The sequence below is a fragment of the Pipistrellus hanaki genome (assembly GCF_964339955.1).
Source record: "Pipistrellus hanaki genome assembly, chromosome: 5".
Lineage (NCBI taxonomy): Eukaryota > Metazoa > Chordata > Mammalia > Chiroptera > Vespertilionidae > Pipistrellus > Pipistrellus hanaki.
In genome coordinates, this window is record NC_140507.1 from 25845779 (window position 1) to 25868694 (window position 22916).

The window sequence follows — 22916 nt, forward strand, 5'->3', positions numbered from 1 at the left end:
GAGGGACTCGGCGCACGTGCGGCGGATCCTCCCACCCCCCTGGGGGGCGGGGTCGCGCTCGGAGCCAATGGGGCTGGGGCGGTGGAGGGGCAGGGAAGCTTCCAGAGGCAGGTAGGGAGGAGGTTATAAAGGGGAGCACCGCCACGCCGACGCCGGAGCCATGCAGTCCAAGCGGGAGTACGAGGTGGGTGTTTGCCAGTGAGGGCCGAGGGTGAGCACCCCCTGCGCGGGCAGCGGGGCCCCCGGCGCACCGGGCGAGGTGGGGGCGGGCGCGGCCATCGCCATTCCGACCCGGCCTTTCCCCGCCAGCTGTGGTGTGAGAGGGTGAACCCGGAGAACAAGGCGGCGCTGGAGGCCTGGGTCAGGGAGACGGGTGTCCGCCTGGTGCAAGTGAACGGGCAGAGGAAGTACGGCGGGCCGCCCCCAGGTACGCCTGCTGGGGCGCCGGCCGGCCTGGACCAGCCCCTTGGCCTTGGGGGAGGCGCCGGCTCCGAGTCTCCGTAATCAGAACCCCCAACTCCCCGTTCACCCCTCCCCAGCAGGCGCGCCCCCCCCCCCGCCCCCTCCAAGGCCCAAGGAGCCAGTGGAAGGTGCGCTTCCTCTGTGCCAGCCCCATTTCCATTTAATCACCCAATTAAGCCAACGGCTCGGGGCACGGTGGTTGTACCCATTTCCCAGATGCGCGCTCACATGATATCCCCCCCCCCCCGCCCCGGATTCCTGGGCCCAAACCCGGGACATCCCGGTGGGTGACGGTGCCTCCCCCACCCCCTCCCCCTCCCCCAGGCTGGGTGGGCAGCCCGCCGCCGCCGGGCTCGGAGGTGTTCATCGGCCGCCTGCCCCAGGACGTGTACGAGCACCAGCTGATCCCGCTGTTCCAGCGCGCCGGCCGCCTCTACGAGTTCCGCCTGATGATGACCTTCAGCGGCCTGAACCGCGGCTTCGCCTACGCCCGCTACTGCTCGCGGCGCGGCGCGCAGGCCGCCATCGCCGCGCTGCACAACCACCCGCTGCGGCCCGCCTGCCCGCTGCTCGTGTGCCTCAGCACCGAGAAGTGCGAGCTGAGCGTGGACGGGCTGCCGCGCGCCCTGACCCGCCGCGCGCTGCTGCTGGCGCTGCAGCCGCTGGGGCCGGGCCTGCAGGAGGCGCTGCTGCTGCCCAGCCCCGGCCTGGCGCTCACGCAGATGGCGCTGCTCAAGTTCAGCTCGCACCGCGCGGCGGCCATGGCCAAGAAGGCCCTGATGGAAGGTAGGGGTAAGAGGCTGCTGGGGGCCGCTGGTTGGAGCAACGGTATTCTGCCAGGATCTTGACCTCTCCGCTTGTCCGTAGGGCCCGGCAAAGTAGAAAGATCTTAAGGTCAAGAATGCCCGAATTTGCATCTTTATACTATTTATTTGAACTCAGCGTTTAACATTTCCAATGGTACTATACCACTTACCTAAACTCAATGACCACCCTCAACATTCCAATGAAAACTATAGTGATCTCCCTCTTTAGAGAAGATTGTCTTCAAAGAAGGGGACTTGCCCGAGGCAGTCCTGCTGAGACTGTTGTCTGTTGTGAGAATTAAGCTGAATACTTAGCACATTCCTTGACTCTTGGCAAGGATTCTCAGCAAAGGTTAGCTTTATGGTGATGCAGTGAAGACAGCACCAGATCAGTACTCTCCAAGGAAATTTAGGACATAGCTGTTGCTGCGCCCTTTTTACAAACACAATGAAGCCTTATTTATTTTGCCGGAGGTCACACCACCTGGTAGTTGTGTGACTTGATTCCTAAGGACCCACAGGGGCTGGGGCTTGGGTGCAGGGCTAAGACCTGTCCTTGTCTCTGCCTCTCCCCTACAGGGCAGTCCCGCCTCTGTGGAGAGCAGGTGACTGTGGAGTGGCTCAAGCCAGACGTGAAGCAGCGACTTCGCCAGCAGCTTGCGGGGCCCTCGCTGAAGTGCCTACAGCCAGAAGGCAGCGGGTTGGCCCTCGCTAGGGACAAGCTAGCGTCCCAAGGGGCTCGAACTGCCTTGCAGCTGCTGTGCCAACGGATGAAGCTGGGTAGCCCAGTGTTCCTCACCAAGTGCCTGGGCACGGGCCCTGCTGGCTGGCACCACTTCTGGTACCAGGTGGTGATCCCTGGGCATCCAGTGCCCTTCAGTGGCTTCATCTGGGTTGTGCTCAGCATGGGCGGGCAGGATGGGCACGAGGTGGCCAAGGATGCCGTGTCTGCACGGCTGCTGGAGACGCTGAGTGAGTCTGGGGCCAGCCTCTTCTCCTCGGCGGGGGCAGTGAGTGAGCCTGGGGCCAGCGCCCTGTGGCCTGCTGGAGCTGAGGCGGGTACCATGGTTAAGCAGTAACCCCATCCTCTACAGGCTGCCTGAACAAGTAGGCAGAGCCTGTGTCAGTCCCCAACCCAGCAGGTCTGGGCAGCCACCATCTGATCCCCCAAAACGGGAGGAGCATGGGCCCTGCCCTAGTCCTGACCCAGCCTCCCAGCTGGGGCACAGCCCCAGCGCGCTCGCTCGGAGACAGCTCAGATCTGGCTAAGTTGTAGTGAGGGACCTTGCCCTCTCCCCCCCCAGCCCAGAGGCCTTTCTCTGTGTGACACACACACACACACTGTCTCCTCCCACAGCTTAGCATGACTCTCCTTTTCTTGATTTGTCTTTGATTTTATTTGGGGGATGGCTGAGCCAAAGGGTCAGAAACCTGCCTTTTGTCCCCACCACTTGGCGTTTTGGTTCTGGTGTATGTGTACTGTTGGTTTGTTTTTCTATGCTGGTTGTATTTATATTAAAGCCCTGGTTGGTATACGCCTGTGTCTGTGCCATCTTGCCCCCGCTGTGGGCTTGTCTCACACTGGTAGAGCGAGCAGCTCTGCCTCCCCACAGCCCTGAGCCTCTCTGCCCATCTCCTTGTGCCGTACAAGAGGGTGTGATAGACTCATAGCCTCTGGGGATCCAGCCCAGGAAGCAAGACTTGCCCAGTGAGGACCTGTTTTGAGATCCACCTCATCCCCTCAGTCACTGTCATCCTCGCTCTCCTCTTCCTCCTTCTCCTCTTCCTCTTCCCTCAGTCCTGCAAAGAAGTCATCGGTGCTCCAAGCCTTGCTACTCAGTGCCCGAAGGGGCCCTCCCTTTTTTTTGCGCCGACGGTAATCATCCACCACCACAGCCCGCAGCTGGGCCATGTCCCAGAACTTGAGGCACTGGTCATGGCCACTGCTGGCCAGGAAGCAGCCGCAGTGGGAGAGGGCCAGCTGCTCCACGGGCTCCCCGGCATGCTGGCCCACCGTGCCCACCACTCGGTTCGGCAGGATGTTCACGGCCCTGGGCGGAGAGAAGAGAGTGTTGGGTTTGGGCTGGTTGGGCCTACCCTTCCCGTGTCATCTAAGGGCCCAGCTTCTCTCACCTGATGACGCCATCCGTGGAGCCCGTGCACAGCAGACTGTCGGTGACCGGAACCATGCAATCAATGGACTCGGCTCTCAGGGCAAAGCGGTCGCTTGTGGCCCCAAAGCCATTCCAGTTGAAGAGATAGATGGTGCCTTCACTGGAGCCACAGGCCACCTTCCTCCCACACTGCAGGGAGACCGGATAAGCCATGTTTGTAGAGCTATGTCAGACCAAGTCCCTGGCGCACACGCACACACACACACACACACACACACACACACCCCCCGCATCCCGCCATACCCCGCTGTACTTTCATGATTGTGACCGAGGTCAGGTCTCCAGACTGAGGTTCTGAAAGCAGCTCGAACCGGCGTCGCTTAATATTGAAGACACCGAGGCAGCCGTCTCCACTACAGAGGAAGCAGAGCAGCCGGCTTGGCCAGTGGCTCCCACTGAGGGAGACGTTTAGCTCAGGGAAGGCAGCATTGAGGACATACCTGGCTGTCAGCAGCAGCTTCTTGGCTGGGTCCAGAGCCATGTCAGCAATGTACTCCTCGTGTTGCCGCATGTCCATTAAGGGGCCTTCCTTCCGCTGGTCCCACAGCCGAATGCCACCGGTGTCATCCCCGGTGGCCAGAACATTTATATCCACTAGCAGCAGACTGTTGATAGGGGCGCTAGACACAGATGCAGTTGTTCTTAGGGCATCTTTGTCCCAGGAGGGAGCTACACGCCCTTACCCCCGCCTCCACACATTCGGCTCCCCTTACCCGTGAGCCTTGGAAATGCGTCTTTCCAGTCGGCCCTGCTCCACATCGAGAACGTGGATGGCTTTGTCCTTGGAGACCGTAACAAGTTCTGGGGGGGAAAGGTGCCCAGGTCATGGTGTTGCTCATGCGCCCCTCCCACCACCACACCGCTGCCTGCCCTCCCTGATACTCACTCTGCCCATCTTCAGAGAAGGCCACGGCACGGCAGGACTTGAGGTGGTGACCAGAGGACCAGAGCTCCTTGGTTTCTCCCTCTTGACAGGAGTAGGAAAAGCTGGAGAGAGATGGAGAGTGAGTGACCCCAGACCCTGCCTGGGATGCTCGGAGTGTACCAATTAGTCAACCTTCCACCTACCTAGGAGTTCCTGCTAGTACACCACCTACCAAGGAGCTTCCCGTCCCATTGTCAATGAGCTTCAAATATTTGGAAGTCTTTTCTAATTTGATAGACATTTGCTTGCAAATTCATTGTGACATCACCCCATCACTCTTAAATCATCCTTGCAAGCCCCAGCCTGGGGACAGATTAGGTGTGGACCACTTTGAAGGCCCAGAAATATTTGTTAAGTTAATGACAGAAGGGCAGCCCCAGAAGTTGGAAATGTAAAAATTAATAAAACAGAGATCTTGTACTCCAGTTCTGTAGCTAGAGATCCAAAATTAATTCTGGCACATTATGACTACAAAGAGCTACGATCAGAAGTGGAACAGAGAAGAAACAGCCTTAAACTCAGCAAGGCAAGCACCTGTGCAGAGTATGCTCCAAGCAGACCCTCAAAGCAGCCCAGTGAATTAAGTGCCTCATTGTCAGTGAGTTCCGAGTGGGCAGAACTGGGTCTACTTAATTGCTCTATCCCAGTGCCTAGCATGAAAAGGCTGCTTGATAAACATTTTTTTTTTTTTTTTTAGTAAATGAGACAAGCATTCAAATAAGTATACAAACTTATGTTTGACTACAAACCATTATGAAGTTTATGAGGAAAAGACATCTGGTGCCAAGACAGCACCTAATAAATAATCTAATTTAGTCAGGGGCTGGGGAAAGAGTGAAGACATGCTGAGAACTTGGAGATAGGAAGGACAAACGAGGGGAAAGGAGCTGAGGCTTCCAGATACATTAGAAAGGTAGGGATGAATGAGCACAGAAAGCAAAGGGGAAAGCGAGCAAGGGCCAGAGGGTCAATCCGTTTAGACTTAATCCTAAAAGCAAAGGTAAACTATTAAAGGGTTTTAATCAAGGGTGAGGGGGTCGGATTTGTGTTTTCAAAAGATCAATTATAGCAAGACGCAATAGAAGGGGAAGGACCTGTTGAGCTTGTTTCGGGCTCAGTATAATCATCTGGTGGGAAATGGGGTCCTGAAAGCCTTCTTATCCTGCTGCTTACTGTCTGTGGACTCGGTCACATGACAGCCATTTCATCTTTCTTCCAGTTCTTTCTAAGAGATTTGTGTGCTCACTTGTTTAAAGCCGGATGTTAATGAACGAATCAGACCAGATAAGCCTTGCCAGCTTTCTCTCCCAACACCCAACTCCATCCCAGGGAGGCTTCCTGCCCCGCCCCGCCCCGCGCTCACCACGGCCCGCCCGGCGCGCACTCACATGAACACGTCGCCATCCACGTCCCCCGCCGCCAGGAGGTCGCGGGACGGGTGGAACGCCAGCCCACTAGCCGGCGCTTCCAGAACGATGTCCTCAGGGGTGTCCCGGACCCGCGCCGGGGCTTCCGCGGAGTCGGAGTCCTCCTCGTCTCTCCTGTCCTCCGTGGCGCTCTCCTCGCACGTGGGATCCATGCACCGGAGGGTTCCGGGCCGCGTTATCAGTGGACCAGCGTGCACAAGCCCCGGTCGCCAGGCGGGCGTGAGCAGCCCCGAGCACCGCTTCCGCTTGGAGGGGCGGGGCCGGAAGTGGCGCCGGGCGTCTCCGTAACCAGGAAGAGGCGGGCCTCCGCAGCTGGGGTGGGCGGGGCGGACTCTTAAGGGCCAGGCCCCTGAGGTTCCTAGCGTTCCTGTTGACACTACTGATACCTAGACCAGCTAGTTGGCCGAAGACCATCAATCTCCTCTTTATTCGCATTTCTCCTTTCCCCTTATCCTGACCCATGCTGACAACCTGTCAACCTAAGAAACATCCAAATTTATAGAGAATTTTTTAGTTTATTTGAGCCAAACTGAGGAAATACAAAGGGAAGCAAGATATCAACTCCTCTAATAACAATTTTGCAGCTTCTTTTATGCACTTGAAATGAAGGAGGTCAACCAGTGCTATGTCCTCCTCACTCCAGTGCACAGAGGGCTCTCCCAGGCCCTTTCCTGGGCTCCCTGTTGTCACACTCCTGTGGGCCTGAGCTTGACCAGGGCCCACCTCCTTGGAGATGTTCAGGAGACTAGTGCTGTTTCTTCCCAGCAAGCCTAGAATCACCCCAGGACCAAACCAAACTCAGGCAAACTTGGTGCAGGACTGGGAGCACCCTGACCTGGACCCCTGGAACTGAGTCAGTGTGCCACCTCCCCTGAGGTCACTGTGTGTCAGTGTCATTCAGCCCGAATGGGACCCAGGGCAGAGGGGACTGGGAAAGTCGGGGTGAGTGAGAGGAAGCAGATGAGAGCGCCAGGGAAGCAGTGATGTGTGCTTGAAATAAAAGCTCCCATGAAAAATTGCATAAAAGATTTTTGTTCCCACATGTGATTCTCCTCAGATGCCTTCACCTAGCACTTAGCTGTGCAAACTTTGGGATTGGACTGACAGCCCATTGGGCTCACCCTAATTCCCAGGGAATCTCTGCCCTAAGAGTAGGGCCCCCCAAATGGGCCTGAATGAGTCTGACATTTGAGACCAACCATCTATCACTTGTCCATTCTCCTCTGGGCACCTAGCTAGTAAACATCCTTATTGTCGAGATATCTAGAACCATAGCTCAGGAAAGGATTGAGCTGACTTTCTGCATGAGATTTTATACAATAAGTAAAATCAATATCCCTCTTGATGCCTCAGGGGCCCTGAAGTGGAGGGTGCACAATGTAGAAAAGACTGCAGGTTACCAATTTTAATGGAACCAAGTGATTATACAGTATTTTATATACATTCAGAAACAAACACCTTGCAACTTTTTTGGGAATTGTAGAAAACAAGCCATGGGAAGCAGGTCCTTGTTAAGACTCCTGGAGTTGGAGCTGGAGATTAGTATTTTGGTCTTTTCACTTCAACCCTGCAGTAACAGAATAAATGAGTTAGCGTACGATCAAATAAAGGAAGAATTCCCCAGTCCCAGAGAGAATGAATAAGGCTGCTCACCCATCAGCTTCCATCTTCTTCCTCTTCTCAATGATCTGCAAGAAGTTATAGTCGATAGTTACACTGCCAGTTTAAGTCCAACTGAGGTTCAAGGCTGATCTCTCTACTTCCAGGCTCTCCAACCCCAGCCTATTCCTGGATTGATGGACCAGTGTCTACTCCCAGCTGAAGCCCTCCCACCGGAGAGGCAGTGCCACTTACTGCACTAATCTTTTTCCACTGGCGATCCAGCTCTGCTTTGTCATTGGTTTCTTTGAAGCGCCTGGTTTTCCGCCCTTCAGACATTTTGATGCCATACTGGAATGCAGCCCTGAGGGGGGAAAGGGGCAATTGAAGGAAGACAATAGTTTGCATAGCAGTAGCAAAGTGTTCCCAGAGGGCCCTGTGAGCAGGAAAGCTATTTGAAAACGTCTCAGCCAGACTACACCCTCGAACCAGGTGTGAGCTAGCCCACCCATCGCCATCCCTCTTCTCACATCCTGGCCGTATTTAGTACCAACTCACTTGGGCAAAGCTTCCTTGTTGTTCATATATTCGCTGTATTCTTCCTGGGTGTCGAAGTCCCAGCGGCCTAAGGGGCCCTTCTTGTTACCCTGTTGCAGGACAGAATGGCAGACGGAGAAGGAAGAGATGTCAGTGAAAATGGAATTTCAGTCCCTGATTAAGCCAGGCTCTTCCATAGTCCCTGATTTCATCATTTAGAAATTCTACCCTAATAAATAATAAATGCTTGTTATGTACTTATTATGTGCCAGGCATTTTTCTGAATACTAAATACCTATCTTATTTAATTCTCTCAAACACTATTAAGAAAAAATACATTTCTATTTTCCTGATGATGAAATTGAGGCATACGCAGTAAAATAAATTGACATAGCCACAAAACTAATAAATGGCAGAGTCAGGGTAAAGCAAGGTTCCAAGATGGAATTAAACAAGTCTTAAGCATTGTAGTACAGGGAGAACAAGGAAAAAGTAGATGAGATTTCTTTATCATTAACGGGGTGTTTGCTGGGTTTTAAGAGTTGGAAGAAAATTCCAATACTGACTGGCTAGAATAAAATCAGTTATTTTCAAAAGACTGCCCTTTCTTTAGCCCTTTCTTCTTATGCACTAAAGACCCGCTTACTGCCTAGAATAGAAACCAAAGCCTGGCACTTTGTAGGAAATAAAAGAACTATATTTTTGGCTCTATCTCGTTTTATTTTTGTACAAACACTTTGAAATAATTAAGCTGTCCATGACCCAACATGCACAGCTTAACTATTACTGCAGCTGAGAAGTGAGTACCAATTAATGAGACACATATTTTGGGAATGGGGAAAGGGATATGTACTAAAGAGTAACTGCCCAAGAGCCCTCACCCATGCTTCAAACTCCATACCTGGTCCATTTTGCTGTAATCAACCTCCTCGTCACTGTCTACAGCCATGTCATCCATCCTAAAGAGAAGCAACAGTTGAACAGATGGAGCGGACCCAGACTCCAATGCTTCATCTGGACACCTACCCAAGTAAGAGACTATATGCCTAGGAATGACCACCCCCTAGACCTCCCACTCAGAGCCTAAGAGAATAGTTCTTCCAAGTAGGAAGTACCCCTGAATCCCAGCAAATCAAATTTCTACCTCACCCAATCCCTCCACCCCAACTTGTTCTCTAATCCCCCCGGCCTCCCTTCTTTCACAGAGTGACACGTACGTGGCTGGGTAGCACTCAGCATAACTGTTGGACATGCCGAAGAAATCTCCCAGCTGCTTCTTGTCCTCGGGCTTCTTCAGCGTAAGCTATGTTAAAGAAAATAATTCTGCCTGTAGCAGAAAAGCTTCAACCAGGAAGGGCCAAAGACTAAAAGCCTTAACATGAAAACTCTAAGGAGATAACTGTGATCTTGGATGGGTTCTCTGAGAAAGGGGAAAGTCACAATGAGTTCATCCTGGTCAAAATTCAACAGAAAAGGGAAGGAATGGGGTTGTGAGAAAGCAGGGAAGCAGGTAGCATTGGAATGAAAAGAGAACAATTCTGTGAAACCCAGAAACATATTGAAATAAAAGATATGATTCAGTGCCTTCCCAGCCAGCAGAACCAGCAAACTTTTCATTGATTGATTTGATCAACTCCTTGGCAGATCCAGGTCCTGGGAAAAGAGAATTCTATTAAGACATTGAAACAAGAAATTTACCACCTCTTCCCTACAACACACTTCCAACCTGTAGCTTTCATAAAAACATTTTTAAGCAATAGAATCCTTTTTGCTATCAAAATGTTAATCAAATCCCAACTAATAATGAACTACTATGGTTGAGTTGGGGTAGTGTGCTCAGAATATGCCCATATGCCCTGTCATTGCCCAGGAAGATGGAGGGAATTCCAGACTTATCTTCTGTCTATTCCATATAGTAGACATTATGTCTTTGAGCCAAGACATTAATCTTTTGAGAGCCCAGAACCAGGAAGTCCCCCAAGCCCACCCTTGCCAGCGATGAGCTCTAGGTCCCACTCTTAGCCCAGGGGAAAGCAAGACTGCTGGAGCTAATGCAAGCTACCTTGGACACAACTTACCTTTGTCAACCTCCATGGGCTGGAAAGAAAATAGAAATTGAGGTCAGAATCATTATGAAGGATTCCTACACATCCTCTACCCCCAAGTTTGAATCAATTCCCTATCCTCCGCTGTTCCCATTTCCAGGATGGTTCCTATCCTGGATTAGTTGACCCAGTTGCTTCTATGAAGCCATGAGGTGGCTCTATAACAGAGGTCCTGTACCGGCGGGGCAGGCAGAGATGGGCAGCACTATCACCTGGTACTAGGGGCCACATCTCACCTCATCATCCACTTTTGGCTTCTCAAAGTAGCTGTGCCTCTTCTTCTCTTCCTCTCTCTCTCGGTCCCGTTCCCGCTCCCGATCTCGTTCTCGCTCCCGCTCTCTGTCACGGTCTCTTTCTCTATCCCGATCACGCTCCCGTTCCCGATATCTTTCCCTCTCCTTGTCCCGAGGTGTCTTGGTTGTGGAGGGTACATAATCCCCAATGTCTTCGAATATACTAGGAAAACAGACATTATGGGTCAAAATCACACACAATTCATTCCACTTCCCCCAGCCATTTCTCTAGATTCTCACAACAAGGCCTCCCCAAAATGCTGAAGACAAGAAGCACACAGCCCCCTCCTCCCTCAGATCAGATGATGGCCTTGAATACATACTTCATGTCGGCCTCAGGGGGCTTCTTCTCTTCCAGTTTCCCTAAAATGTGAAGAATGAGAGACTCATTAATCCCCAGTCAGCCTCACCATGCTCCGCAATTCTCAATGCCCTTTGTAAACACTGGTTTAGAAGGCGGGACCACGAACGCTATCTATACTCTCCCTTTTCATGCCTCAAAGTTAACCACTGCCTCCCGATTAGGTCACACCGACAGAAACTGGATGTAAGCATCTACTTGCCAGTGGTCCACTGCTCTCATGTTCCTCTGTTCCCCAGGAGCCTCCCGATGTTCTGGAGACAGAGGCTCCAGGAGACCTTGGTTCCACCCTCAAAGGCCCCTCCAGGGGTAAGGTTTCTCTTCCTACCCCTTCAGGTTACCTTTGTCCTTCTTCTTGAGCTTCTTGTTGCGAGTGCCCTGCCTCAAGTAGGAAAGAATCTGGGTGAGCTTGCTGATGACAATGTCATTTGTAGTAAGCGTGGTTTGAGCCTGAAAACACAAGAAGCAAGAATGTTATTCCACTAAGCAGGAATCTCTTCACCTTTTCATTCACTCACTAAACAAATTAAAGGATGAGTTAGAATTAGCCAGGTAAAGACTAGGCAAGGAGGTGTTCTGAAGGGACATTCCAAAGAGATGAAGCAACATGCACAAAGGCCTGGGTCAAAGGTGAATCTAGCACTTCAAGAAATCCAAGATGACTGGAAAACTAAAACAGGGAAGCAAGGTGAAAAGGCTGAAAGACCAAAAGATGCAAAGGCTCATAGGCCACAATAAAAATGTTGCCCTTTATTCTAACAATGAGAAGCCAATGGAAGCTTCTAATTTTTGTGGTGAAACAAAAATTTCTGTTTTGATGATTCCTGTGCCCATGTGTAAAACAGGGATAGAGAGATTGAGGTGATGGAAGGTAACGGCTACAAATTACAGTGTTTCTTTTCAGGGCGATAAAAATGTTTTTAGTCGAAACTGGTATGGCTCAGTGGATAGAGCGTCGGACTACGACTGAAAGGTCCCAGGTTCAATTCCACTCAAGAGTATGTACCTTGATTGCGGGCACATTTCCAGTAGGGGGTGTGCAGGAGACAGCTGATAGATGTTTCTCTCACATCGATATTTCTGTATAAGTACCGCGCGCTAACCGATTGCGCCACTGGAGCTCCTCTCATCGATATTTCTAATTCTCTATCTCTCTCTCTTCCTCTCTGTAAAAACTCAATAAAATATATATTTTAAAATGTTTTTAAATTGATTGAGATAATAATAGCATAATTCTATGAATATACTAAAAGCCACTGAATTGTACACTTAAAATGGGCAAATTGTATGGCATGTGAATTTCATCTCAGTAATATTTAAAAATAAATAAAATATTAGAAGGAAACCAGAGTGGAAATAAAACAAATTAGGAGTCTTTTTAAAAAATTCTCACCCTATTAATTTTAGAGAGAGGAAGAGGGGGAGAGAGAGAAACATTGATCAGTTGCCTCCAAAGAACTGACCAGGAACTGAACCCACAACCTTTTGGTATGTGGGACAATGCGCCAATCAACTGAGCATGTGGCAAGGGCAGGAGCCACTTTTAACAGTTCCAGCAAGAGATGATGGCTTAGACTAGAATGTTATTGGTGAAGATGGAGAAAAGTGAATGGATTCAACTGAGATTTAGGAGATGAAAAGTGAACAGGACATGGTAATGAGTTAAATGTGGTCAATGAGGTTGAGGCAGAATTAAAGCTAATTTCCAGGTTTGAGACTCATGTGCAAGGCTTTCAGGATTGGGGTTCCTCACCTCCATGGTGGGGCAGTCAGCTTTGCTGCGGATAAGAGTGGTAGGGATGTCTGTGTCAGCATACTCATCATCCAGGTCTACCACATAGGCCATGCGGCCCGGCAGGAACAGCTCATTCCGCTCATAGGCCTTGCTTTTGAAGAGCATGCGGTAGACATTGCGGCCTATGGAAAGAGGAAGAGCAGCAGATAGCCAATAAGAACCTTCTATCATAGCAGCTTCCATTTACTGAGTGCTCACTCTGTGCTGTCATTATGCCAAGTGCTATGCATGCTTTGCTTTGCTTTATTCAATTTTCACAACAGCCCTGTGAGATGGACATTATTATCACCTTTTAACTAATGAGAATACTAAAGCTAAGAGTTAAATGATTTACCTAAAGGCAGATAACTACCAAGTGGCAAAGCAAAGAATGAGACCCAAGCAGTTTAACACCAAAGCCTAAGTTCCTATCGACTTTTCTCCATTGTCTCCTCAAAGGCACTACGTGCCTATCACTGTATTAGGCCCTGTGAGGAATAAGAATGAGGTTTAAAGTGATACTGATGAGGAATGAAAAACCAGCTCTTAGTAGGCATGTTGCCTATATTACTTCTCTTCATCCCAATAATCCCATGAGATGAACATTAACCCATTTTGTCAATGGACAAACAGACACTGAGAAATGAACACAGATGCTGAAAATCACATGCCTAGTGTGGTTTCATCATCATGATACAAACCCAGTTCTCTCAGATTGCAAATTCTGAATTTTTAATCACCAATAATGCTACCTCCCTTAAAGTATAAGCCCTAATCTGGAAGAGCTTCCAACCTAACTAAGGAGGCATTAATAACATATGAAATACCTAAGTTCATGTCTGAATTCTATTGGAGTATTTTATTGGAACTAGCTGGAAAAGAGGAAAATAAGCTGAGGGAAAGGGGAAGCATATCCTCCCAAAGCATTAAATGCCCCACAATTCATCTGGAACGCAGAGCCACTAGTATAGAAGTTCTGTACTCACCCAAACGTGTTTTAAATTCAATTTTATTTTCAGGATCCTCATCTTTCCTGAAAAAAGAAAAAAAAAAATTTTTTTTTTTTTTTTTTTGGCCAAATGTGTTCGTACTTTACAACCCACCTAACTAAACCTTCAAGTTCTCCCTGATATTTACATACTTGGTTTCCTTCTGGGGCTTTTCCATTAGTTCTTCCTCCTCCTTCTCTTTGCTGGCAATCTCAGCTCGTACCTAAGAGGAAAGCAAGTAGCGGTTAGACATGTGATAATTTTACACATATTATATTTATACTATATCACACTGTCCCAGGAACTGAGAACTCAATACTAAACAACACAATATAATCCTTGCCCTAATGGAGCTTATAGCAGGAGAGACAGCAAGTTTTTTTTTTTAAATATATTTTTATTGATTTCAGAGAGGAAGAGAGGGAAACAGAAACATCAATGATGGGAAAGAATCATTGATTGGCTGCCTCCTGTACGCCCCCTACTGTTGATTGAGCCCTCAATCTAGGCGTGTGCCCTTGATGGGAATCGAACTTTATCCTTCAGTCCAAAAGCTAATGCTCTATCCACCAAGCCAAACCAGCTAGGGCGAGACAGACAAATTTAACAACTAAACAACAAAGTGTGATAACTCCAATAAGTGAAACAAAAGAGGTATGCAAGGGTGCAGGAAGTGGGAAGTAAAGAGTGGAGGGACTTAACCATACCTGCGTGACTAACGGTCTCCCCAAGAAAAGAAAACTGAAGCAGAGACTTGAAAAATAAATAGCAATTAGTCCTACAGAGGGGCCAACTTCTAGAGAAGTCTGAACTAACAATAGTCTCCCTTCTCACGTTGGAAGGCCCATCAAGAGCATTCACCATTCTAGTGTCACCCTCCACTCACTCACACCAAGACTCACCTTTTGAAGCAGGGCAAAATCCAAGCCTTTCACCAAATGGGTGTGTTCCATGTCACCACCCAAGAATTTGGACTCCTGGATCAACTGTCTTCTCTTTTCTGCGGCTGATTTGTCCCTATGTAACGAAAGAGGCCACATTAGAACAGTCCTTTCTGGGTGGCAAATGCCTTTTGAAATGGCTTGATGTGGGCTCCAGAGCAGGGAAAGTGTGAGGAAGAATGCAGGACTCTGGGATCTGAGGAAGCCATGCCCCGGCCCCATGGTACTCACGCCTCAGCCGTGGGGCCCACAGCCCTGTAGTTCGCTGTGGTGCTGATCAGCTCAGTTTCCTCATAGTCTTTATTCACGCCATCTCGCCGTTCCTTGGCTCGGTCCCGGTACTTCTCTGCTAGTTCTCTCTCTCTCTCAATTTCTTGTTGACGAAGCTTGGCATAATAACTATGACCAGAGAAAGGCAAACGTGTAAAGCTTACCAGCTGCTATCCCAACATCGGTAGTACTGTTCCTGTTTCCCTATACCTTTATTTCTCTCTACAGTGAAAGCTCATTTATGGTGATAAAACTGCTGGTCACCTCTTGATAGTCCTCAAAATCACAACTACAGTACCTTCCATCTGCCACTTTAGGATGCTCCATCTGTCACTATAGAATTCTTTAATGCCACCCAACTCTGTATCACTGAATCTCTATAGGACAACCATGAAGTCATCCAATTATCTCCTTCCAAATTTCAACAGAAAATAAATCATTCCTTGCTGGTCCTCCCCCAGAAGAGAGGAAAGCAAAGTATAGGTCCAGAAAGTTTAGTATCATGTAAATATTGATGATGATGATGATGATGATAGCAGCCAAGATTTATTGGGTGGGTTACTATATGTCAGGCATTGGTACTAAGTGTTCACATGTATTATCACAGTTGATCCTCATGACAACCTGATAAAAGTTTTTATCACTAGTTCTATTCTACCCATGATAATATTAAAGATTAGAAAGGTTAAACAAAATGCTAAGATTACTCTGCTAGAAACTGATAAAGAGGAGATTAAAATACCACAGGCTGACTGCAAAACCCTAAACTACCATTCCACATATTACTCCTCTCCATCATGAAAGCAGTCTTATGAAAAGGAAAACCTCAGTCTCTAGTCTTTCTTTAAAGAGAGTGGGAGGGAGGGAGAGAGGGGGAGAAAGAGAGAGAGAGAGAGAAACATTCATGTGACACCATCCAAATTAAAACCCAAGACTACCCTGGCCAGTGTCGCTCAATGGACAGAGCGTCGGGCCTCACACTGAATGGTTGTGTGTTTGGTTCCCAGTCAAGGGCATAGACTTGGGTTGCAAGTTCAATCCCTGGTCCCAGTTGGAGGGCACGAGGGAGGCAACCAATTGATGTCTCTCTCTCTCTCTCTCTCTCTCCCCCTCTCTCTCTCTCTCTCTCTCTCTCTCTCTCTCTCTCTCTCTCTCTCTCTCTCTCCCTTCTACTCTCAAGAAAAATCAATGGGGAAAAATATCTTTGTGAAAATTTACCAAAAACAAACAAACAAAAAAACCCTATTCTCCTCCATCCTTCCTTCACCTTTTCTTTTTTCTCCGTCGTGCAGCTGGGTCTTCGTCCTCATTGTACTCCCTTGGCATCCTAGAAGAGAAAGAAACTCACTGATAACAAAATACTGCCACAGCCCCAGAAACCCTAGTGACCTTGAGGTGCTGAAGAAAGATCTAGAACAGCAGTCGCCAACCTTTCAGACCTCAGAGACCACCAGTGGTCTGCGGACCACTGGCTGGCAACCGCTGCTCCAAAGTTTTCCTTAAACCAGCGGTCGCCATCCTTTCGGACCTCATGGACCACCTGGTTGGCGACCGCTGGTCTAGAACACTGGCCAAAGCAAGAGTTTCAATCAGGCCGAGATCCATGTTAATATCTGTAGGTGAGTGGTTCTCACTTTAGAGAGGATCGCAACCACTTAAAGGAATATTAAAATTATGTGCCCCAAAATACTTGCCCCCAATCTGAGTTCATGGGGCTAGAATGGGTCCAGAAATCTGCCTACTTAAGCACCAGCAGCAACTCTAGTACAAGTGGTTCATGGAACATACTCTGAGAAGTGGGATCCCAGAGCATCCCAGGCTCCCTGGAGCCTCAATCTCCAGAAAGAAAGAATCAGAACCACAGGCTTTGTTAAAAAAGAACCAGCCTTCCAGTTCCTAAGACATCTAGATCAGTAGCTTTTCTGTAGGAAGGAGATGGGAGACAGGTTGGATCACCCCAGAACTTACTCATGGTGACGTGACTTCGAGGGTGGTGCAGAGGTAGGTGCAGCCCTTGGGGTCATGAGAAGTTTCCTGAAGTCTTCATTAGTGAGTTTTGATCTAGAAGGCAAAGATTTTGAACATTAGTAGCCAATAAGGTTTGGAAAAGAAATATGCAAAAAACATGGCTAATTTTAGTGGAAATTAAGAAAATACAACTTAAAACAAAAACATGCCATCTGATGAGGTAGCTCAATTGATTAGAGCATCATCCCAATATGCCAAGGATGCGGGTTCAATGCCCGGTCATACAAGAATCAACCAATGAATGTATAAATAAGTAGAACAGATCAATGTCTCTCAAATCACTAAACAATAAAAAAAAAAAATCAATCGATCACCCTGTCCAGTTTTGCTTAGAGCATCAGTTCAAGCACCAAAGGGTCTCAGGTTTGATTCTCAATCAAGGGCATGTACCTGGGTTGCAGGTTCAATCCCCAGCCCCATTGGGGCATATTTGGGAGGTAACCAATCTATGTGTCTTTCTTACATGGATTTTATTTTTCTCTCTCTCCCCCTCCCTTCCACTCTATTTAAAAAAGTCAATGGAAAGCCCAGCCGGCATTACTCAGTGGTTGAGTGTCAACCTATGAGACCCATAAACTAGGAGGTCACAGTTCAATTTCCTGCCACAATGCCTGGGTTATGGGCTGAATCTCCAGTATGGGGCTTGCAGGAGGCAGCTGATCAATGATTCTCTCTCATCACTCATGTTTCTCTCTCACTCCCCTCTCTCCCTTCCTCTCTGAAATCAATAAAAATGTATTTTTTTTAAAAATCAATGGAGCCGAAACCGGTTTGGCTCAGTGGATAGAGCGTCAGCCTGCGGATTGAAAGGTCCCGGGTTCGATTCCAATCAAAGGCATGTACCTTGGTTGGGGGCACATCTCCAATAGGGCGTGTGCAAGAGGCAGCTGATCGATGATTCTCTCTCATCAATGTTTCTCACTATCTATCCCTCTCTCTTCCTCTCTGTAAAAAATCAATATATTTTTTTAAAAATCAATGGAAAAAATCATCAGAAGAGAATTAACCAAAAAACAAACAACCATGCCACTTCTAATGCATCAGAGTGCTAATATTTATAAAATTATTATCTTATTTCTTTAAGAGTTGATTTCTAATCTTAGACTTAATCTCTTTTGACTTTTTTTAAAAATATATTTCTATTGATTTCAAAGAGGAAGGGAAAGAGGGGAGATAGAAACATCAATGATGAGAGAGACCCACTGTTTGGCTGCCTCTTGCACACCCCTGCTGGGGATCAAACCCAAAACTCAAGCATGTGCCCCTGAATGGAATCAAACCCGGGAGTCTTCAGTCCCCAGGCCGATGCTCTATCCACTGAGCCAAAACAGCTAAGGCCAGAGTGGTAATTTTTATTCATTTTTCAGTGTTAATTTTTAAAAACGCTTGATAAATTATTAAAAAGAATTTGAAAAGTGGATATTTTCATATACTGACAGAATGTAAGTAGAATCTATTTGGAGGCAGTATATATTAAAACTAGAGGCCCCATGCACAAATTCGTGCACAGTGTGTGTGTGTGTGTGTGTGTGTGTGTGTCCCTCAGCCTGGACTGCCCCTCTGACAATCCGGGACCCCTTGGGTAGGGTCCCTAGGCCTGGCCAGCAATCAGGGCCTATCAGATCTCACACACACACACACCCGCCACCCCTGCCCACTGCTGGCAGCTGGCCCTGCCCCCACTGCTGCCACTGTTTGCCACCTGTGCGGTGGTGTTCCCCCCACCCCCACAGGGCTCTGCAATAGTGGAGCCGCCTCTTTGCTCCCTAATCAATCGCCCCGCTGGCTGGTGGTCTGGGTCTCCCTCTGCAGGGTGATTGATTGCGGAGCCCCCCCATTTATCACCCCACAGAGGGTGGCCTGGGCCTCCCTCTGCAGGGCAGTCATGGGATGGTGGCCGGGCCCCCTGACCAATCCCATCGCACCCACCTTTCCTAGCCTGGCACCAGTGCATGTCATAGCATGGTCGTCTGGACAGTTGTTCTGCTGTTCAGTCATTCAGTTGATTTGCATATTACATTTTTATTATTATAGATTTAAGTGTGTACATCCTATGACCAAACAATTTCGTTCATCTATATATGGCCAATTACTGGCATCTATATATATATATACATATATATATATATATATATATATATATATATATATATAAAAAAAAAGCTTAAGCAACTGTCTGACAGCTATGACACACAATGACCACCAGGGAGCAGATGCTCAACACACAGGCAGGGAAACAGGGAATAGACTGGTGAATCTCAGAGGGTAGGGGAGAGGGGAAGGGTAGGAAGAGATTAACCAAAGAGCTTATATGCATACTAGAGGCCTGATGCAGGGATTCGAGCACCGGTGGGGTCCCTCAGCCTGGCCTATGGGGATCCCATTAAAGGGGCAAGTGGTACAATTTTTTGACCATCCTTGCTGACAAGACACTTAGGATTCTTTGACCATGGCCGCCACCACCACCTCCACCACCTCCACCTCCACCCTACTCATTGTCCAGCTTATTCCCAGGGTCCTAGGTCAAAACACTCACTGGTGGAAGGAGTGAGGATCATCCACATCGTGGCCATCTGGGGCCAAAGGGTTGGAGAACGGCTCACCTAAGAAAAAGAATTAGCATAAATTTAATCCATCTCTTTTGTGTCAGGTCCTGTGCAAAAGTTGGGATTTAATAGTGAACAATACAAATTTGCTTTCCTGTCAAATTGCTCACAATCTAGTGAGGAAGAAAAGGCAAGAACAACGACAGTAATAATCCAATGCAGTAAGTAATGAAGTGGAAAAAAATACAAAGGATTGTAGGAGCCCAGAGGAGAGGGTCCCTAAACCAGCGCTGGAAGATCAGCAAAGTCTTCCACGGGATAACATCTAAGGTACCACGAGAGAGACAAGTTGGATCAACCCAAATTAAGTGATGCGGGTTGGGGAGAAGGGGAGTAAAGTTCACAGATCAGCTCTATCTGCCGTCACTTGGAGCAAAGACGAGACAGACTGGGGCTGCCCAGCCTCACTCGGGGTCCCACGGCTTCGCCAGGCTCCAGGCGTCACACCGGCCCTTCTCCGCCCACCCACACACACACCCGGTTTAAAGCCAAAATAACGCGCCGAGCGTCCCGAGTTCCTCCGAGAAGAAAGGGCGGATAACCCGACACTTACTGTCCCGCTCCGGCATTTCGTCCGCGGTCTCGACGCCACGAAGCGCTCAGTCTCCAACAACAACAGAGTAGCGACAGCTTTCTCCCCGGAAACACCTCCGGAAACAACCCACAGTGCCTTGCGCCCCACACTCTCGCCCGGAAACTGGAGGACACCCGGGTGCCCTACGAAGCTTTCGTAGCGGTAGTTCGACGTGGCCCCGCCCCCTTACGTCAGCCCAGCTATCGCGAGACTGGAGGGTCCGCGATTGGTCTGTCTGGAGAGCTCGGCCGGGAGGCGTGTGCCGGGTCCTGGGTACGCGCGGAGATGGCGGCGGCGGCGGCGGCTAGTCGAGGCGCCAACCTGGGTCTCCGGGAGATTCGCCTCCACTTATGCCAGCGCTCGCCTGGCAGCCAGGGCGTCAGGTGAGGCGCAGCGTGGTGGGCGGGCGGGCGGGCTTCGGGGCGCCGGGGTCACGACCTCGACCTCGACCTCCCGGGCGTTTGGGAAGGCCCGCGCCCACACCGTACGCGCGGCGCTTTCTCGGGCCCCGCAGGGAATTCATCGAGAAACGCTACGTGGAGCTGAAGAAGGCGAACCCCGACCTGCCCATCCTAATCCGCGAGTGCTCCGAGGTGCAGCCCAAGCTCTGGGCCCGCTACGGTGAGTGCCGGGCGCGGGGGGTCGAGGACAAGGGTTCGAGAAGAGAAACCGCCGCCACGGCCTAACAAAAATTTGTGGAGAGACCGTGTCCGGCCAGAGTCCTTGCTTTTGACCTTGTTGCCAATAAGGAACTTTACGTTGGTACTATTATAGGATGCTTCGTGTCCTGGGTAACGGCCGTGTGGAAGCGGGCCCCGTCCTGCTTAGGGCACAGGAGCTGTCATTTTTGTGATCCAGGAGAGGTTTCAGACAGGGCAAGAAGAGATGCTAATCTATTCTGGTCAATGTAGGTCCTTCCAACTTATGTGTGGGCAGTGCCAGGAGTGTCAGAACCTCAATAATGAAAACCTAAAGTCATGATTCTGTGTTGAAACTTAATGCTAGGCTCTGCTGGGTGCTTTCCTACCTAAATCTCATTTAATCTTCGTTATGTGAGAGGGTTATGTAGCTGGATATAATAGGGTTGTTCCTAGAATGCACTTCTGCCAGACAGCCATGGCTGGCTCCTTATTCAGGTTGTTATGTTCAGTTCTGAGTTTATATATCTCTTCAAAAAGGCATTCCCAGACCAGTTATGTAACATGGCCCCTATCTCTAACCACTTAACTGGCCAGGGTCCTTTTCAGGCATTTTATTTTATAATATATATTTTTAAATATATTTTTATTGATTTCAGAGAGGAAGGAAGAGGGAGAAACATCAATGATGAGAGAGAATCATCTCCTGCACAATCTACCAAAATGAGATTTATTCTCTTGTCTGTGTGGTTGGCAAATGGCACTTAATTAGATGTCTGTTATCTGTCTCCCTATACTATTAAGCATCCTTGGTTTAGGGAAAATAGGATTTACTAGGTGGCTGCAAACAACTGTTTGTCTGTCTTTCCCTATTCCGTAAGTCCTAGCTTCATACTAATCTGTAACAATTACTATTTCAATTTGCTATAATCTGAAAATCACTTTCATGTTGCCTAACAATTAGTAGGTATGCAATCAATATTTATACATACTGAATAGTAGTGTTTTGATCATTTAAAAAAAATTTTTTTTATTGATTTGAGAGAGAGGAAGGGAGAGGCAGAGAGGGATAGAAACATCAGTGATGAGAGAAAATTATTGACTGGCTGTGTCCTGTGTGTCCTGCACACCCACATTAGGGATGGAGCCTGAAACCAGGGCGTGTGTCCTGACAGAGAATGGAACTGTAACCTCTTGGTTCATGGGTCCATGCTCATCCACAGAGCCACTCCAGCCCGGCTAGTCTTGGTTTTTAACACCTTGCCCTAGACATGTCTGGAGAAAGAGGGAAGTCACACCTAAGGCAGATTGGTTCTAACAGTGGGCATGTGTAGTAATGCCAGGCACTAAAAACTGAAGGAGAAAAAGGGTTCTCCTTCCAAAAAACCAGTAGACTAGAAGAGATGGACTCAAATAGCTATAGTGCATTATACTAGATGGTCTATGGCAATGGTCGGCAAACTCATTAGTCAACAGTCAAATATCAGCAGTACAACGATTGAAATTTATTTTGAGAGACAAATTTTTAAAACTTAAACTTCTAACGCCACTTCTTCAAAATAGACTCGCCCAGGCCGTGGTATTTTGTGGAAGAGCCACACTCAAGGGGCCAAAGAGCCACATGTGGCCCGTGAGCCGCAGTTTGCCGACCACAGGTCTATGGGAACCACAGAATGGGTATCCTGTCAAGATTAGATCCATGCAATGCACTGCTCACATGGTTAATAAATGCCTGCTGTGCCCCTTCCATTTCCTTGAAACACCTTCCTTACCATTGTGGCCTCCCACAATCAGCCAAAATTCCAGTTGGACCTAGGCTTCCTGGATGTGTTTGAGGCCTGGGGGGGTAATTCTACCAGGGGTCCTCAAACTTTTTAAAGTGGGGGCCAGATCACGGTCCCTCAGAGAGCTGGAGGGCCGGACTATATGAACTACTAAATCCTACTGTAACACCTTGGCTGCGCTCACTGCCCAAAAAACCTGGCGGGCCAGATCAGACTCCCCTGGGGGCTGCATGTGGCCCGCGGGCCGTAGTTTGAAGACCCCTGCTCTAGGCCTACCAAATCCACCTTGGTCACCTTTTTACTACCCTTCCTATCAGAACAACACCTTGAGTTGATGACAAAGACCTGTTGTTATACTCTGCTAGCCCCCACAGTGCGAGCGGATACTTAGTCACCTCTCTTTCTCTCCAGCATTCGGCCAAGAGAAGAATGTCTCCTTGAACAACTTCAGTGCTGATCAGGTAACCAGAGCCGTAGAGAATGTGCTAAGTGGCAAAGCCTGAAGCCTTCGCTGAGGATTAAGAGCAACAGCCCACAGCCTGGGCTCTGCCAGACTGAGTACAATGTGGAAAAATGTGTTCTATTGTTTATAAAGCTTGTGCTGTAAGACGCTGTCTCAGGAT

The 22916-nt window shown here is 48.8% G+C and overlaps 4 protein-coding genes across 5 annotated transcripts; 2 read left to right on the top strand and 2 right to left on the bottom strand.

Moving 5' to 3' along the window:
• The first annotated feature begins 145 nt into the window (after window positions 1–145).
• DND1 (DND microRNA-mediated repression inhibitor 1) lies at window positions 146–2803 on the top strand. Its single transcript, XM_084885038.1, has 4 exons — window positions 146–184; window positions 310–427; window positions 787–1248; window positions 1848–2803. Exons 1-4 carry the CDS (start codon window positions 161–163, stop codon window positions 2345–2347), a joined length of 1104 nt encoding a protein of 367 aa, XP_084741164.1. The 5' UTR covers window positions 146–160; the 3' UTR covers window positions 2348–2803.
• Window positions 1343–6068, bottom strand: WDR55 (WD repeat domain 55). 2 transcript variants are annotated; one of them, XM_084885012.1, is made up of 7 exons: window positions 5731–5903; window positions 4329–4429; window positions 4156–4243; window positions 3883–4062; window positions 3696–3795; window positions 3402–3571; window positions 1343–3319 (listed from the first exon to the last, which is right to left on the bottom strand). In XM_084885012.1, exons 1-7 carry the CDS (start codon window positions 5769–5771, stop codon window positions 3010–3012), a joined length of 990 nt encoding a protein of 329 aa, XP_084741138.1. In that variant the 5' UTR covers window positions 5772–5903; the 3' UTR covers window positions 1343–3009. The 2 variants fall into 2 exon arrangements, with proteins under 2 accessions (XP_084741138.1, XP_084741137.1); XM_084885011.1 differs by having other exon boundaries at window positions 1344–3319; window positions 5756–6068.
• Window positions 6069–7184: 1116 nt separating this feature from the next.
• On the bottom strand, window positions 7185–20004 carry IK (IK cytokine). Its single transcript, XM_084884986.1, has 20 exons — window positions 19851–20004; window positions 19228–19294; window positions 16632–16724; window positions 15931–15990; window positions 14625–14792; window positions 14355–14469; window positions 13605–13675; window positions 13450–13496; window positions 12443–12606; window positions 11031–11139; window positions 10652–10691; window positions 10272–10491; window positions 10009–10027; window positions 9505–9583; window positions 9148–9228; window positions 8832–8889; window positions 7952–8040; window positions 7649–7757; window positions 7448–7482; window positions 7185–7361 (listed from the first exon to the last, which is right to left on the bottom strand). The coding sequence occupies exons 1-20, from the start codon at window positions 19864–19866 to the stop codon at window positions 7334–7336; spliced, it is 1668 nt and encodes a 555-aa protein (XP_084741112.1). The 5' UTR covers window positions 19867–20004; the 3' UTR covers window positions 7185–7333.
• A 74-nt stretch (window positions 20005–20078) lies between these two features.
• NDUFA2 (NADH:ubiquinone oxidoreductase subunit A2) lies at window positions 20079–22902 on the top strand. The gene is made up of 3 exons (XM_084885036.1): window positions 20079–20254; window positions 20386–20492; window positions 22705–22902. Exons 1-3 carry the CDS (start codon window positions 20157–20159, stop codon window positions 22794–22796), a joined length of 297 nt encoding a protein of 98 aa, XP_084741162.1. The 5' UTR covers window positions 20079–20156; the 3' UTR covers window positions 22797–22902.
• The last annotated feature ends 14 nt before the right edge of the window (window positions 22903–22916 follow it).